This window comes from Planococcus citri, chromosome 5 (assembly GCF_950023065.1).
Source record: "Planococcus citri chromosome 5, ihPlaCitr1.1, whole genome shotgun sequence".
Lineage (NCBI taxonomy): Eukaryota > Metazoa > Arthropoda > Insecta > Hemiptera > Pseudococcidae > Planococcus > Planococcus citri.
In genome coordinates this window covers 21,369,644-21,387,668 of record NC_088681.1, presented here as the reverse complement: position 1 = coordinate 21,387,668, position 18,025 = coordinate 21,369,644, and the positions used below count along the sequence as shown (strand labels likewise).

The 18,025-nt window shown below is 35.0% G+C and overlaps 1 protein-coding gene and 1 long non-coding RNA gene across 3 annotated transcripts in view; both read left to right on the top strand.

Annotated features, from left to right (window-relative positions):
- The first annotated feature begins 278 nt into the window (after positions 1–278).
- Positions 279–9,814, top strand: Ino80 (chromatin-remodeling ATPase INO80). Of its 2 annotated transcripts, XM_065369235.1 has the most exons (28): positions 280–774; positions 849–949; positions 1,026–1,225; positions 1,296–1,496; positions 1,563–1,721; positions 1,794–2,051; positions 2,123–2,292; positions 2,372–2,576; positions 2,655–2,742; positions 2,807–2,922; positions 2,993–3,168; positions 3,231–3,433; positions 3,517–3,657; positions 3,733–3,839; positions 3,918–4,125; positions 4,199–4,298; positions 4,731–4,974; positions 5,068–5,232; positions 5,309–5,534; positions 5,615–5,742; positions 5,821–5,915; positions 5,996–6,068; positions 6,153–6,311; positions 7,918–8,020; positions 8,114–8,250; positions 8,328–8,400; positions 8,491–8,583; positions 8,663–9,814. In XM_065369235.1, exons 1-28 carry the CDS (start codon positions 665–667, stop codon positions 8,878–8,880), a joined length of 4,257 nt encoding a protein of 1,418 aa, XP_065225307.1. In that variant the 5' UTR covers positions 280–664; the 3' UTR covers positions 8,881–9,814. The 2 variants fall into 2 exon arrangements, with proteins under 2 accessions (XP_065225306.1, XP_065225307.1); XM_065369234.1 differs by having other exon boundaries at positions 279–774; positions 3,517–3,839.
- A 1,447-nt stretch (positions 9,815–11,261) lies between these two features.
- LOC135847757 (uncharacterized) overlaps positions 11,262–18,025 on the top strand; it is a 30,277-nt gene continuing 23,513 nt past the window's right edge. Inside the window, exons 1-8 of the long non-coding RNA XR_010559228.1 lie at positions 11,262–11,346; positions 11,461–11,583; positions 11,662–12,021; positions 12,127–12,304; positions 13,043–13,185; positions 13,662–13,787; positions 13,905–14,108; positions 14,227–14,270. This is a non-coding gene — a long non-coding RNA (uncharacterized LOC135847757). The remainder of the gene's footprint in view (positions 11,347–11,460; positions 11,584–11,661; positions 12,022–12,126; positions 12,305–13,042; positions 13,186–13,661; positions 13,788–13,904; positions 14,109–14,226; positions 14,271–18,025) is intronic.

The window sequence follows — 18,025 nt, the reverse complement described above, 5'->3', positions numbered from 1 at the left end:
TTGAATTCAACAAAGATCCTAAAATTTTGAAAATATTTCAATTTTAAATCAAATTAATTAGCTCAAAACTCAAATCAAGTAAAATTTTAAATTTTGAAGAAAAAAAATTAAAATTAAAAAAAAATTATTATTTATATTTCCAATTCTGGCTGCACTGCGAGTGAAATTCAAAATCGCCAACAACGCTCTCTAACGAGTAAACGACACACTACTTTCGAACTAAAAACCCGGCTTCGGTACACACCGTGATAAAAAAACTCGAAAATAAACCTCCAAGTATCCGATTATTCCGAATACTCGTCCGTCCCTAACAAAAATAACGAGAATGAAAAGTACTTGCATTGTTTTTACGGAGTTTGGTCGTGAATTAATTTCGAGGAAAAGTACGGCGTACATTCATAGTTCAAATTTCATACAACTTATGACGTTTCATAAACCGTACTTTATTGCGTGTACTCTAAAGTACTCTTATCAAAGTTTTAAATTTTATATTACCTAAATAATAATAATAATTATAAAATTGATATACGAAGATGATACGCTAAACTAACTGCGGTTAATCTGGACGAGTGTTATTTTACAACGATCGGAAGCGTACCGTCGTATAAACGCTACACTGTGAAATATGAGTAATACGAGGTAATTCGAGCAGATTCGTCCAGGTATGCAAAATAATAAAATAGCTGCACCTTTATACTATCAACAACTGGAACAGAGTCTGAATCTAAATCCGTTATTGAATTATGTCGAAAATCTATACAGTATCCCGATACAGTAAGTACTCCTTTTGCTTTAGCACTATTGTTAGCCATTTCGTCGTACACTCACGTATTTTTCTCGTTTATTAGATCTTCCAGCGATGATACCGACGACGAGAATGGAAAATTATCCGCAGACCTTGGTGAATTTTCCAAAAAAGCAAAAAAGAAGGAGTTACATTCAAAACAAGGCTAGTAGTACTCGATACTTCAACGTACCGAATATCACATCTCTTCGTAAACTAACGACAGAAATTCTAATTACAGATAAGAAATCGGATAAACAACGCGTGTATAATTTCTCCAGAGTAGGTCCGGATCGAGAATGGTTGCAAGATTTACTCCTAAACGATGCGACCGATAGCAGCGACGATGATTCTGTTACCGAAGAGGAAATTCGTCGCGAAATGAAGTTCCATCTGATACGAAAAAAGTACCGGAAACGGTTCTACTCTAATAGTAACGATGTACGTGAATTCATCTTAAATTGCTGGCATGTGTATTCGAGATTATTTTTATACGATTGTTTTGTTGTAGAACCGACAATACAAGTACTACAGTACCGGTCTCTTGTCAATGTTCGATTTGTACGATAATCCGTACTCGTGCAATGTCAAAGATGAACCGGATGAAGATCACAAACAGCAGACTTCTAAAAAACGTAAATACAACAAGACTGGGAAATACAAGAAGACAACTTCTGATGTTCAAGAGAGTGCTGAAAATACTGCAACCAACGTATGTATTTTCATCTTATCATTGATACATATGTTGAGTGTATTTTTAAACGAAATGTTTTCGTAGACTGTGAAAGTTGAACCTAAACCAGAACCTCGTCAAAGGATGGTATCGCCTTCGGTACAGATGAAAAATAAACTCAAGAAGAAAGCTCTTCAAGTTCAAGTCATGACTGCTCGTAGACGTAAACTGTGGGCTGTGATGATTAAAAAAGAAATTTGCAAAGTACGTATTGTTGGTTGATCAACTATTGATGTTTCTTACCGTAATGTTTACCTTCATACTGCTTAATTCCAGGTGCAGAGACATCGAACGAATCGTTGCAAAGAGATACAAATAAATCTAAAACGTATCGCTCAACATTGCATGAAGTATTCGCGACAGAAAGCTGTGCACTCTGAAAAAAGTACCAAAGAAATTCCATCGCGGGCTAGAAGACTTACCAGAGAAATGCAAGCTTATTGGAAACGATACGATCGAGTCGAACGTGAAACTCGACGAAGACTCGAGAAAGAAGCCGAAGAACAAAGGAAAATGGATGTCGAATTTATGGAAGTTAGTACATTTCCTGTCGAAATACTCCATTATCTGCCAATTATAATTCTACATGATTTTTTTCGTATCAGGTGAAAAGACAGCAGAGGAAACTGAATTTCTTAATTACCCAAACCGAACTATACGCTCATTTCATGTCGAAAAAGCTAGGCCAGAGCACGTACGAAGATCAAATCAGAATATTAAGTCAACTGGATGAAGAAAAAGGTTCACGAGTGGTCGCCACCGATGATTACGATAGGTAAATATTGTAAACAGGAAACGAATCTGAGTTATTTATCGTGCATCTAAATCGTATATTGCTTCTTCTGTGACTTTAGTGAAACTTTGAAGAAACAAGTCCAACAAAATGTACAAGTAGCATTCGATGCTGAAAAACTTAGATCGAGCCAGTTCGAAGAACCTCCGGTGTTGGATGACGATGTAAATGTGAACGAAGAAAGACCACAACCTAGCATGTTTAAAGGTAGCCTGAAACACTACCAGTTGAAAGGAATGAATTGGCTGGCTAATTTATACGATCAAGTAATTATTTAAAAGTATATTCGAATCGTTTTCATCGTCGTTATCGAATCGATTGTAATTTTTTCTTAAAATTTGCAGGGTATTAATGGAATATTAGCAGATGAAATGGGTTTAGGAAAAACTGTTCAGTCGATCGCGTTCTTATGTCATATAGCTGAGAAATATTGTAAGTATTTATTACGTTATTTACTCCTTTGTGGAAAAAAGTAATATTATTTCGAAATTTTCAGCTGTTTGGGGTCCATTTTTGATAATTTCTCCTTCATCAACGCTGCATAACTGGCAACAAGAGATGGCTCGTTTCGTACCCGATTTCAAAATAGTTCCTTATTGGGGTAACCCTCAGGTAATCATCTTCGATCCTGTATAATTTTCGAGCCAATTTACAGATTTTTCATTTCAACTGTGAATTTTAGGAACGAAAAATTCTTCGTCAGTTCTGGAATTCCAAAGGTTTACATACTCGAGACGCCAGCTTCCACGTTGTGATCACAAGCTATCAATTAGTGATAACCGATATTAAATATTTTAATAGAATCAAATGGCAATATTTAATTCTAGACGAAGCCCAAGCAATTAAAAGCACCAATAGGTAAGTTGAAACGACAATTTTACCACTAAGAGTTGATCTAATATTGAAAATCGTGATTTCAGTGTACGATGGAAAATGCTGCTGGGATTCAGTTGCCGGAACCGGTTGCTATTGAGTGGTACTCCTATTCAGAATAGTATGGCTGAATTATGGGCTTTGTTGCATTTCATCATGCCTTCGATGTTCGATTCGCATAACGAATTCAACGAATGGTTCTCCAAAGATATCGAAAGTCATGCTGAGAATAAAACTAGTATCGATGAAAGTAAGTTTTCAGTGAAAAGACATCGGAATTATTTTTTTTCTCAAAAAGTACTCATTTTGGTCTTCGTGTTATCTTGATTTTAGAGCATTTGACTCGTTTACATTTGATTCTGAAACCATTCATGTTGAGAAGGATTAAAAAAGATGTCGAAAACGAGTTATCTGATAAGATCGAGATCATGGTTTATTGCCCGTTGACTTTCAGACAGAAAATGCTCTACGCTGGTGAGTTTGTCTTCGCATTTCGAGTTTTAGACTCGGAAGTTCAATCATTTTCTAACCTTGGTGCAATTCTAATAGCTCTCAGGCAGAAAATACGTATCGAAGATTTGCTCCATTCTTCGGGATCGTATCAATCGCAAACCATCACTTCTAATTTAATGAATCTAGTCATGCAATTTCGAAAGGTAAATTTATTAGTTGACCAGCATAAAATATCCTTGAAAAGAAGGGTCTTATTAATTTGTTTCCTGTGCTCTGTGTAGGTTTGTAATCATCCGGAATTATTCGAAAGGCGCGAGGCTCGATCTCCGTTCTTTATGAAAAGTCCAGATTACGTGATACCAAATGTTATATTCGATGAAGGGATTTTACCTCGAATTGTACCCAGCAAACAACATCTCTTGTATAATATGTTTAGTATATTTGCCATCGAATATATTCATCGAAGTTTATTCCCATTGGATAATTCGAGTAAGATATTTTATCAAATTTTGCCAGCAAATATGACGAATTTGTTAATCCAATTCGACTTTCTTCTGCTTAGGAAAAGGAAAGAGTTCCTTTAATTGTTTCTCGTTCACTCGTCTGATGGATTTATCGCCTCAGGAACTGAATCGTATCGCATTGGGTGATCTAATATTTCGGTAAGGTGTCAACTTCGCCTACAGTATGTTCCGTAAGTCTTTCCTGGAAATCAGGGGCAGTCTCTATGAAGATGATGAACTGATTTCAACCTCATGAAAATGTATCTGAAATGAAAAAAGTTTGAAAATAATTCTACAGGGTGTCCAAAAAATGCAAAATTTATTTTTCTTCAAACAAAAAGCAAAAATTACTGAGAATTGTAGCATTTTTCATTTCACTTTTTTTTCCATCTTGATTTTAAAAAAAAGTCACTTCCATTTTATCGAGAAAAAAAATATATAAAAATTATTTTTGGAACACCCTGTTAAAAATACCACCATATGCATATTAGCCACCGGAAAAGACTCACGGAACCTACTGTTCGTCATTGAACGACCTTCGCTAAAAGATGAAACATTTTTTATCTCTCATTTTTTTCTCGACACGTGCAGATGGTTGTACATAATTTGCCAACTACATCGAAAAGATTTAACGCTGTATCGACAACAATGGTGGGAAGACGTCGGTATAAGTTTGCTGATCAGCCAAACTGGTGAAATCTTAAAAGACTACACGTTTACCGCGTCGAATGGTAACGAATGCGTGTTCTCTTTCGGTACCGAAACACATCACTGTATGCCGGAAACGATGGAGCATCGGTTATTACGTATGCGAAAGATGAACGAAATTAATTCGGTAGGAATAAATCAGTTCGATGTTTTTGCCTCAAGCTGAGACTTGAAAATGGAATTTTAACTAAAATTTCCATTTTTTTTTTTCATGTTCCAGAATGTATTTAAAAAATCGAACATCGACGAAGGCGAAAGTTCGAAAACTGAGGTCTCCGGTAAAATAACCATGTTACCAGAATTTCCTCATATTATTAGAAAACCTGTGATATTCAACTGTCATCCGACGTATTTACCCGCGTTTACGTATCAGCCTTGTCCAAAAGTAAAACGAAAACTTGATTAATTAATAAATAAATCATCTATGTCGACGATTAATATGGAATTTTTTGTTCTATCAGGTCGCTATACGAAGCAGAGAGCTATATTGTTCAAGTCGTCGAGCTGCCTGGTGCTCATTCGATCATAAAAATTGTACCGACGAAATCGGAAAAGATTGCGTATGGTTTGGAAGTCCTTCAGCTGCGGAGGAGTATCGTCATAAAGATTCGTATTTCCATTCAATCCAAGTTGGTGGACTGGAAAGATTAACGCCGCCGTTTGGATGGTCCAATATATTAATTCCAGGTACATATTTGAATTAGCTCTGCGAGAATTATTCCCTCAAATGAGTATTTCATTACGAATTATTTTTCCGCTAATCTTAGATAAGCAAACGTTGCTGAGCGATGCGAGTAAACTATTTGTGTTGGATGGATTACTCAAGAAGCTTAAAGAAGAAGGACACAGGGTGTTAATATTTTCACAAATGACCAGAATGATCGATTTACTAGAGGTGAGTCAATTTTGAAGATCGAACGAACCTTTGATGGAGTTATTCGACTTGAAATAATTCGCTTATGTTTGTGAATAGGAATACATGTGGTTCAGAAAACACAAATACATGAGACTGGACGGGTCCTCGAAAATATCTGATCGTAGGGATATGGTAGCCGATTTCCAAACGCGGTATTTTTTATTCCACGTGTTTTAATTTCTTTAAATCTCGTTTTACCCGTTGTATTGATTGTTCTACTCTTGATTTTCAGATCAGAAATTTTCGTTTTCCTGTTAAGTACTCGAGCCGGAGGTCTGGGTATTAATTTAACAGCTGCTGATACCGTAAGTTGACATGTTCGACCGTTGAATTATGCTGGAGAAATCACATCGAGTGATTCAATTTTTTTCTCTTCTGTTTGAAACCAGGTTATATTTTACGATAGCGATTGGAATCCGACCGTTGATCAGCAAGCTATGGATCGAACTCATCGTTTAGGGCAGACGAAGCAGGTCACCGTGTATAGATTAATTTGTAAAAATACCATCGAAGAAAGAATGCTGCAAAGGGCCAGAGAAAAATGCGAGGTAATTAATGTAAAAGATTGGCTGCAGAAGCAAGGGCTCGTACATGGTTATTCTTCAAGTAACCAAATTACTAAAGTTACTTTTTTTTTTCATTATCAAAAATTTAATTTTTTCATTTTTGAGGGAAAAAATGCTAATGTCAATTAATGAATAATTTGCAAAATTTTACACATTGCAAAGTCTTACTTTTTTGCAGAAATCAGCAAAAAAATCTCCATTTTTGCCAACATTTTAAAATAATTTTGTTTCTGGTTAAAATCTTCACTTTTTCGCTAAAAAAAAAAACTACAAAAAATATTCAATATTCATTCCCCCCTCCCCTCCAAAAAAGATGAAAATCGCCCGAAAAAAGTCTCGCTTTTTTGCTTAAAAAAAATGCTAAGAAGTCGTACTTTTTAACCGGAAAATTGACCAAAAAAAGTCTCTCATTTTCAACAAATATTGCGAAAAAGTACCATTTTTTGGGTAATAATTGACAAAAATTCATGCTTTTTGCTAATATTGCCAGTGTTGCTTTTCGCCAAAAATTGTAAATAATTCTCGTTTTTATTTTCAAAAAATTCCAAGAATTTTTACTTTTTTTCAAACATTGTTTAAAAGTTTTACTTATTACCAAAAATTCTAGATTTTTAACAATTGAAAAATCTCGCTCTTTTGTTTAAAATTTCCAAAAATTACGAAGAAAAAATCACTTTTCGAAAAAAATTGCAAAAAAATATTTTTTTGGCCAATAATTTCCAAAAATGACTGATTTTTGTTAAAATTGTTGAATTTTTGCTTTTCAACTCTCCCCCCTCCCTCCGCAAAAAAATTATCCAAAAACCTTGCTTGGCATGATTTGCCATAAATGGCCAAAAGTATCACTTTTTTGCAGATAATTTCTAAAAAGTCCTGTTCTCGGCTACAATTGTCAAAACCTTGCTTTTTGCCAAAATTTGTAAAAGATTCTCAGTTTCAAAATTTCTGAAAATACTCGTTTTTTTTTTTGCTAAAAATTTCGAAGTTTCATTTTTTTTTTTTCAAAAATTGTCCCAAGTTTTGCTTTTTTGTCAGAAACTGCGAGAAACCCATTGTTTTTGTAGGAATTGCCAGTCTCGTTTTATTTAACAAAAAATTGTTTTTTTTGCCAGAAATTGCAAAAATTCTTACTTTGTTGCCAAAAACCGTCAAAAAGTCTCAATTTTTATAAAAAAAGTTTCAAAATAGTTCAACCGTTTAAAATTAATTACGAAAACATTCCTTTTGTTAAAATTGTCAATCTCGTTTTGTTTTGTCAAAAATTGGCTTTTTTCCAGAAAATGCAAAAAATCTCACTTTGATGTCCAAAATTGTCAAAAAATTCTCGATTAGAAAATTTCAAAATGTTGAAGTTTTTAAATTTAAATTAAAAACCAGAACATTTCAATTCGTGTTTTTTTTTTGTGTGATTTTTTCTACACTAGAATGTTTTGCTCGCGTTTTGTAATTTTTTTGGTTCCTTTTTCAAGCTTTTTTATTTACTGAAGTTCCTTTTTTTTTTTTTTTTTTTTGAAAAAATTGAGTTCGAGCCCTGAGAAGCATAATTGAACAAGTCTGTATTTTTCTGACTGGTTTCGATTTGTTTCAGATTCAACGTATGGTAATCAGTGGCGGTGGAGCTAAATCCGATGTAATGAAACCGAAGGAAGTAGTTTCGTTGTTACTCGACGATGAAGATATCGAAAAGAAATGTAAGTGAAAAAAAGTTCCTCGTTTTGGAAATGGGAAATATGACCACTTTGAAGTACATACCAAAGTTTAATTTAATTTGTATTTGCCAACAGATCGACAAAAACAACTAGAACGTCGATTAGCCGAAGAAAAACAAATGGAAAACAAAGAGCAAGAAAGAAAACGTAAATTGAAAAACGCAGCGAAGGATACTATCGTTGAAGAAGAAGCATCTGGAAGTCTAACAGAAGTACGATTTCTTCGATAACGTTTTCGAATAAAATAAAAAATTGAAAATAATAATATTAAATTCTAATTTTTTCTCAGTTGGGTGAAAGAACGGATGGCGAGATCGATACGCAGCCGATTGAAACCGATCCCACGCTCTATTCGGCACCAGGTTAGTTATGCTCCATCATGCACATTTTGTATATAGCATAATTCGCTGATGTTTTTTGGAATTGATCCATAATCCTTTTCATTTTCGTAGGTGAATCACAAACTCCTCCTAAAAGAGGACGTTCGGCTAAACGAGGTCGTCCATTTTCGAAGAATCTGCCCGGTAGAGCTGAAGCTATGACGAGTGAGTAACAAATAGTACCATCGAAAATATCACTTATCGATGCATTTCTCATATCCACGTATGTTTTCCTCTCCTTTAGACGCGAACGCGGTAAATTCATTACGAGAAAGAGCTATTCTAACTAGAAGAGCCAGAGGACGTCCTCGTCTGAATCGAGGAGGCCCAGCTAATCACAGCGTACGATACGCAGGTCGCCTGAAATCTACGACGACCACGTTTAATAAAATTTCGCCTTCGAAACAAGGTATCCCCGTCGATCCTTACAGCGATCTGCAAATTGTACCCTCGGATACGTGATGAGAAAGGGGTGCCGGTTACGACGATGCGAATTATTAATCGAGTTTCTTAAGCAATGAAGGAGTGTTACTTACGCTAATGTGTTCATTTTCAAGTTTAGAGTCACTACTTGTGTTACGTGTATTTATTTTGCTAATTTTTAATTTATTTTTTGTTTTGATTTTCTTCCCGATCGCGAACAAATTTGTATATTTAGTTGTAATATAATTGTGTATTACTTTCCCGCGTCTGTATGGGGGGATTTTATGTTGTACGAGGTTTTCACAAAAATGTTCCTTTTTTTAAGGATTAATTTTGTTCCTGTCAAATAATGTGTATGCACCGGGTTAATTCTATATCGAAGGGTTACCGTTTTTATTATTCTTGTTTAGTTTAAGGCTACGTTAAAGTATACGTCATCGGTGCGGTACATTTTGTTCAATCGAACTGACCCTCAGTGCTGTTAGCATTTTTCATTTTTTTTTTCATCTTCCAGTACACGATTAATTTGTCCCAATAGTTTCCCTTCTTATACGGATATTTTCAATTTTTACGAATGTACTTAATTTGGAGGCGTTCTCATGAAACGAGCCCGATGATTTTTTTTATGCTTCATCGTTACCTTATTATAATGAAATAGCTGTCAATTTGTTTTTCTCGCTTCTGTAATTTTCAACTTAGTAAGTTTGTATGTATTTTTTGATTTCTCTTGAACTTCGTGAGATATTGTCGAATTAATTTTTCGTAAAATCATTCCGGTTTTTTTGTATTTACGTTTATTTGTGAACGCCTGGATGGTAGGATATGTTTTATCGACGACTGCTATTCCAGAAGTAGATAATTTTTGGATTTTTTATTTTACAACGATGATTTTGAATTAACTCTGTTTTTTTTTGTACGTAGGTCGCCGAAAAATGTACAAAAATGTAATAAATTTTTATTTAGAATGTGTTAAGATTTGTTTATTCTGTTCAACAAAGAGATTTATTTGCTCAATGGTACTGGTATAGGTACGAGATTCGGTAAGACACACCGAAGAATGCATCTCTGATAAGAACTGCCAAGTTTCCGGCAATTGCGAAGCATATTGTTACAAGCCGGATACGGCTAAACACTGTGCTTACTATTGTTATTACACCTGCTTGGTAAATAAATTATTTAATAATGTTCGCCTATTCTTTTTACCCCAATAGATGTTCTAATATACGAGTGTGTTTATGTAATAGGTAATTCTACGTAGGTATACCAAGTATACGTATGGTTTTATCACGCGCGCCTCTCCTTCGATACTTACACACTTTAACAGACTTTTAAGTAGTATAATAGGGCCTGTGGTTTTCAAACTGTTAACAAATATATTACGCAGCCCGCATCTATTGTTTTACACACGCCGTATAATTGTTTCGCTTTTGGATAACACGTATAATGACAGCGATGAGACTGATCGGTAATTAAATGGTGTAAATACGTGTTTACTGTGTAAATTTGTCTCTAGTTTTTGGGGTAGAGAAGATGAAGCACCAGAGAGAATAACGCAGTGATTTTGAACAGATATTTAGGCTGGTGGTTGTTCTATCACCTGTTGAGTGACTGTTCAGACTTCAGATAACAGAACGTACAGTTGAACGTACGAAGGGTTCCAAGAGCGGTTGCATAATGAGTTGCTGTGCTTATAGGCTTAAAAGGATGTAAAAGAGCAGATCACTTACTCAATATTTGCGAAGTTGTGATGGTGTTTTTCCGGACTTGAGGAGCTGGATTGGCTGGTGAACAAAGTATAGATTACGACGATGATTCTGTACTTCGAACAGAGTAAAATTTCAACCATGATGATTATCAAATTCAGTATATCAAAGAAACCTACTAAACCTAACTAGTGAGTATTTCTTTTTCTACTTACCTACTGTACTTGCAAGTGTAATAAAGAACTGAAATGCAGCAGTTTCAACGCCAAGTACAGATCAAAATGAAGTTCCAGTCGAACGCGAACAGAATTTTTTCACTCAAATGTAAAAAAAGAAACCAGAAAATTGAAAAATTATCGACAAAAACCACCGAAAAAGTGAAAACTACCGAAAATTTGCAATGCAACCAAAAACCGTTTCAATCAGCTGAGCTGTTCAAAAAAGTTCTTCAGGTTGGTATTTTTGAGAAAATAAATTGTAGTAAATGTTCTAGTGAAAAAGTTTTCAACGGAAACAAAAATGTTGTTTTTCATATTTATAAACTACTTGTCAATATTTTTTTTCAATTCTGACACAAACACAATAAATAATAACGTCATGCTCCGAAAAAATTGAGAAAAAAATTTAAAAACAAAATTTTGAAATTTATGACAGTGTTGCCATTTTTATAGGTAATTAAAAATGAATTTTAATTGATTATTTTTTGCACCCTTTTCTTGCAAATTTAGGTGCTCACTGCTCAGATCACTAATGAAGCAATGAATGGATGATTAATTGATTGATTGATGATAATAATGATGATGTAAGTATCAATAGGTATCAATTACGAAGTGTGTGATTGAAAATTCAAGTAGGTATAAGTATATCTCCATAACTTCAATCATCTGGACCGGAATAAATTTGTCTATTTACCTAGGCACGTTCAATAATCTCCCTCGTCTATGGAGAATGAATTCATCGAACTTTACCACTGGATATTCGATATCATGGACTCAAATTTGCAAACATTCATCGCTCAGAATGCTTCTCTATCTAAACAGTAAGTTGATGAATCTTTTCACCATCAAGTATACTAGCCTAAGATAAAACACATCGTTAATTCTATACTTCTGTCTAGCTTATTCAGGAATGGAATACATACAGGATGAACCTATGATGAAAGCACCGTACAACGAACCATAAGGAATATACACGTTCGCTAGGCATCTTACACTTATTCGTGAATCAACGAAGCATCTCTAATTTGAAGATCCGAAATGAGCAAAATGTTCTCATTTCCTTCGCACATGTCGACTGTAAAGTGTAAAGTGTACCGAAGCAAGCATATAGTAATACGAGAGGAATAAAATTGCAAGTCGATTTCACCCTATAGGCTATATACAACGAACGAAATTCTCCTGATTCTACCAACGACCATATCCAGCGTAAACGTAAGCACGAGCAAGGTTACCGTAGGATTTGACTATACCTACGTCGAGTTAGTACATTCCAATATTACACTTCTAAATCGACCTTGATAGTTGGAAAAATCTCCGAACAATAATTGAAAAAAAACTGGTATATTTTAAAGTAAAACGTTTAGTTACAGCTGCAGCGTTTATGCATCGGATGATCGGAAGATGGCTCGATTATGGGTGCGGGTACTTGATAGTATCCACGCGACTGAATCGCTGTTTCAATCAAAACACCTGCTGGATAACATTGTCTATTATACATAAATGTTTCCATCGACGCCGCAGCACCGTGTTCTGCGGTCATATGTAGGTATTTTTTTCAACCAAATTTTACCAAATATCTACTAAGATTTCTCAGATGCTGCATGGCTTTTGTTAATAGGTATAAAACCGTAACTAATTTTTTGTACACACGGTAAACGCCTCTCCATTAATCATCGCCATTTAAACGCGAACCATTCTCTTAATTAAAACAGAGGTTTTTTCCTTTCAAATAACGATGTAATCTAAAGGTTGAAAAGAAGTCACTCGCAGCAGTCTGTTTTTATTTTATCCCAACGTACGCTCTTATATACGTACCAAAGGTACAAAAAAGGCCACAAAAACACTTAAGCAGATGATGTGTATATTGCTATATTCTGTGTTCGCCTATACCATACGAATGAGTACTGTGCAACCCTTTTTCTTTTTTCATTCGTGTAAAAAAATAACGTGTGTGTTTTCCCCGCTTCGCATTATAGTATGATGTACTCCGCCTTACTTATATTTTATGATATATTTTTTCGTATTACTATCTAAAAATAAATTATTTATCGGTGGTAAAATGTGCTACGTGGAAAAGTGGAGGAGGGTTAGGTTGGCAATATTTCTTATATTTTGCAATCTACGTTCACGTTATGTCATTGTTTGATATATTGTTTACCTTTTAATCGGCGCTGCGCGGAAATGAAGTTTTGGTGGAATGCCTATAAGGTTGAGGTAGATTTTAGTCAATTTCGGACTCTTGGTTTCATTAGTAATTAAAAATCGTTTAAATTGTTTCAGATTTCGATTTCTATTGCTGGATGAACGAACGTTGGACCGTACGATGATTTGAAGTTTAGACAAGTACGATTTTGCATAAATGAAGGTACCGGTTACCAAGAGCTTCTTGCACCTTGCCATTCCGGTGATGAATACTCTTCAAGGTATGAGACAACTGAAACGGCGGATAATCTATTCGAATTACTTCCTTCTCCTTCGTGATTCAACACGTGTTTTGAAACGATCTGGAAACACGAAAAGTGGGCCCGCGGGTACAGATTTTTTGGGAATCACTCCTATACATATATAGGTACCCATTGCAGAGTATTCATACTCCATCTCCGCACCCATCCCTCATCATCGTTCGGTGGTGAACATGAACGCGTTGAAACGGGTGCAGATTCCGGACGTGTACTCCTACAGTGTACTCTTCACGTCCGGAAATACGATCCTCGATAGTTGAAATTATTGAATGAAACATAGCGTATATTCAGGTCTTTGAAAATTTAAGCCTGCTTCCTTATATTCGGCGGCAGGTAGTTCACCGCGCGCGGGTTTTTTTAATGAACAACGAAGGTTTCATTCACGCGTCTAGTTCAATAACGACGACGTATTAATTTCGCTCTTGTAAATTTTCTAGGTACTTATGACTGAGCATATCGTAGCAACAAATGAAATTATCTATACGAAGAAGGATACAAATCTGAATTTCATATCTTCATCTGCTAGATCCGTCGCATCTCCAAGTGTATACAGTTTCGATCAGGTAGATACCATATTTATCATGTTGGTATATCCGGCGAAACGCAAAGAAAAAAAATACTACGCTCTACCTCCAGGTGTGTAAATTTTATTATAATAAAAAATAGTACACGTTTTACAGGTTTTCCACTCGCTTATCAGCATCACAGTCCACAGACGATCGGAAGAAGGCGTATGATGATAAGGAAATCTCTTCCAGGATGCGGTGTGGTCCTTATTTAGTTGCTCGTGTACCTACTCGTATAAGTATAAATACACGTGCACGAGACACGTGCAATTTTCAAGAGGAAAAACCACCACCAGCCACCGCGCGCACTACCAAAGGGTAGGTATTTTTTTAAAGATTTGTTTTTCTGTAGATGTGGATGCAGTTGCCCTGCTGTATACCATAGATGTGCGCAGGCTCCTTGTACAATGATACTGTGTATGTCTCTCTTTAACAGATGTCCCGGATGATTTTCTGCCGGCTTAATTCCATATTCCGGAAGTAAGTGTCCGCGTTAGTTATGAAATAAGATGTGTACTTGGCGCCTCAGATGGCGAAAACATCTGGAATTTCAATGAAACGAATCGTACTCGTACCTAAGGTCCGCGTTTAATTCCTGTATCGTATCGAATCGTCTCCCTGCCAGCCTGCCGTAGTGTACTCGAGTTTTTTTAATGTGAATACAACACAATGATTCAATGAACTACCTACATAGTTGTAAGTGTTGGCATAATTGGGTTACGTGTTTTGAATGTCCTCGAGGTATGCTGCGGAAGATGATGAGGTTTGGTGACATCTTGGCCATCATGCGTGTACGCAATTCGGGTAGGTTAACCGAATATTTGAGAGTACAGCTTCCGATTGGTGTAAGGACAGATTCCTCTGAGATGATCATGGTCAAGACTCTCTGTTTACATCTTTTTGTTTCGAGTTGGATGATGTGGTTGGTGCTAAGATTATACTTGTCAGTTTCCCTATCCAGATCAGCGAGAAGATGATATCATTTTGCGAAGGTGAACGAAAAACTCAAGTTGACTGATGGGATTTTCATTTTAGAGACCTGGTCAAAGAAATCTTACCAAATTCGTGAGGACTTTCGAGTGAGAGAGCTGAACTTTTTTGATTTTGAAAATAAAGTGAAAACAGTATTTTCGAACAGAAAATGAAAATTCAAGTTTAGTTTTGAAGAGAGAGTGTAAACTTTATTGATTTAGGTATTAATTTTTTTGGAAAGAAAATGCAATCTTCATGTTTGTAGGCAATTTTTTTTTTTTTTTGAAATAAAATTACGTTTTTAAGCAAACTCCGGGCAAAAAATGAAACGTTACACATTTTTTGAGCCGAAATTAGGTACGTACATGAAATCTCAATTTTTGAAGAAGAATTGACAACTCTGTTTTTGAAGGGAAAATGGATTTTTTTTTGTCTCTCGTGAAAAACTTTTTTATCAGTAAGTAAAAAACCTCATAAAATTGTTTTTGACCTGTTGGATTTCAACTTTCAAAAATAAAACTTCCTATTCAAGAAAACTTTTTTCAACTTTTCCAATGATTTTTTTTGAAAATTTTATCATTTGAGATGGAGGGAGGGGGAGGGGGGTAACTTTAACGTAGGACAAAACTTGTGAACAATTCATTTTCTACCTCAATGTTTGAAAAAAAAAACGTTATTCTCCAGAGGAAGAAGGGTAGTTGAATGCCTCAACATTTTGAACATCAGTATTTTTTCTCTATTTTCGAACATTACGAGTATAGATTCATTTTTAAAAGATTTATGAACTATGAAGGAATTGAAATAATTAGTGAGGCTTGAAATGGCTGTGGAAGAAAGCTGAAAAATACTCGTCAACTTTTTTCAACATTTTTAATCGGTTAGCTCCTTTTTAAAGCTTAAAAAATTGATTTTTAAAATTTTGGAATATTTCAACCACCTCTCCCTCTCACCAGACACACCTCGAATCCAAAATATCTCTACCTACTCATATCTTTATATGTATTGTGCATTTCAATCTTTGAATAAAAAAGGCCAGTGATGTCGAAATCAGTCTTCGAGGGCCTTAAGTTATTGATTTTTGAGTCAAAAATCCAAATGTCCGTGCAATACCAAAAGTTTTAAAAAATTTTGAAATACTAATTTTCAAAATATCTAGTGAATCAACTCCTTCTCTCCTTCTTAGTTGGTCTCCAGTTTCAGATACTTCGAGTATAATTTGAAGCTCCACTCTCGGAATTGGTCTGAAAAATCGGAGAAAATTCAGGAAAATCTATTTTTTTTTTCAATCTTAATTCTTTTTAGTTTTTTTTTCTTCTACTGAATACCTATACCTTCCTACTGTTCTTTTCTAGGTCCAGACTATGTTAAGTGGAGGGGAGGGGGGAGGTGAATGTTTTCTTTTTGGACGAACTTTTAAATGAAATAATTTCAAGTCCTAGTTGCAAAAGTTGAACTGCGTGAAATTTTTTTTACAGTGAATTGAAAAATTTTAATAATGGGAAATACGAGTGGTAATTGTTCACCTCCTTTCTAATTCCTTTGACTTCAAGTGTTTCTTTTTAAAAAGCAGTAAATTAAGCGCTGAAAAATTCTGATGAAAAAAAATAAAAATGTATAAACTCACGCCAAGTTTTAGCCTTTTAGGTCAGTTTTGAAGAGATGGGGAGGTGACGAGATGCTTTTTAATATCAAAAACCGCGAAAAAATAAGGGTTTTCTCCTCCAAATTGCTTCAGGAGATCTTTGAATATACACTGAACAACTTTTGAACTCCTTTCGATCGATAGGTAGGCCTACTCATGTTAAGGTTTTTGACCATTTTCATTCACCTTCACTATCACTCCCCCCTCCCTAAAAATTTGAACTTCTGCGAATTTTTAGGTCAAGATCTTCCCTTCCCTTACCAATCTCTCGAATATCTCGCCAAACCCAGCCCAAATACTAATGCAAGGGCTTCGGCTGAGATGTTCTCAAAGTTCGGATAAAGAAAATGAAAGCTAAAAAAAAATACTATAGACAATAGACATGCTCAAGACTAATGAAAATGAGCTCCTGGGCCTCTTGAATTTTTTTTTTTTTGTAAGTTTATATGGTTAATATGGCTTTATCACACATGCCGGAATTTGATATACAGTGTGACACAAAAGTAGTGCCGCGGTGGCTTTAATTTCCAAATGGAAAGAGCTAGCGAGATGAATGAAGCGGCGTTGAGTAGGGAAAAATAAGGGTTTTCAAAAGCGACCTTGAAAATTTCAGGTTCATGCTCAGGGTGTCACAAAGTGAAAAACCGGTTTGGTCAAAAAATTCAAACTGGTTATTATTGGCGCAATGAATATTCTACACATTAAATTAAGGCGACAAAAACGCGAAATGAATTTTTTGAAACCGGTTCATTAATATGCAACCAGTTATCTAAAATTACCTAAAAATTGTTAATAGAGAAAAAAATATTGAAACACAAGTTGCCGAGCGTGAAAAATTGAATTATTTTCGCTAATCGGATTTTGAAACCGGTTCATAATTTGCAACCAGTTATCTAAAATTGCCTAAAAATTGGAGATAAAAGAAAAATGCTTGAAACAAAAGTTGCAGAGCATGAAAAATCAAATTATTTTTGCCAATTGGATTTTGAAACCGGTTCATAATTTGCAACCAGTGATCTAAAATTACCTAAAAATTGAAGATAAGAGAAAAATGCTTGAAACAAAAGTTGCAAAGCGCAAAAAATCAAATTATTTTTGCTAATCGGATTTTGAAACCGGTTCATAATTTGCAACCAGTTATCTAAAATTACCTAAACATTGTCAATAGAGAAAAAAGCTTGAAACAAAAGTTGCAGAGCATGAAAAATCAAATTATTTTCGCCAATCTGATTTTGAAACCGGTTCATAATTTGCAACCAGTTATCTAAAATTACCTAAAAATTGGAGATAAGAGAAAAATGCTTGAAACAAAAGTTGCAGAGCGTGAAAAATCAAATTATTTTCACCAATCGGATTTTGAACCGGTTCATAATTTGCAACCAGTTATTTGAAATTACCTAAAAATTGTCAATAGAGAAAAAAGCTTGAAACAAAAGTTGCAGAGCATGAAAAATCAAATTATTTTTGCTAATCGGATTTTGAAACCGGTTCATAATTTGCAACCAGTTATCTAAAATTACCTAAAAATTGGAGATAAGAGAAAAAAGCTTGAAACAAAAGTTGTAGAGCGTGAAAAATCAAACAATTTTCGCTAATCGGATTTTGAAACCGGCTAATATCT

Coding starts and splice junctions, on each gene's coding strand:
- Ino80 (XM_065369234.1), top strand. CDS start 665: ATGCAAAATAATAAAATAGCTGCACCTTTATACTATCAACAACTGGAA. Junction 1,497..1,562: donor CTGAAAATACTGCAACCAAC/GTATGTATTTTC, acceptor ATGTTTTCGTAG/ACTGTGAAAGTTGAACCTAA. Junction 2,923..2,992: donor CTTATTGGGGTAACCCTCAG/GTAATCATCTTC, acceptor TGTGAATTTTAG/GAACGAAAAATTCTTCGTCA.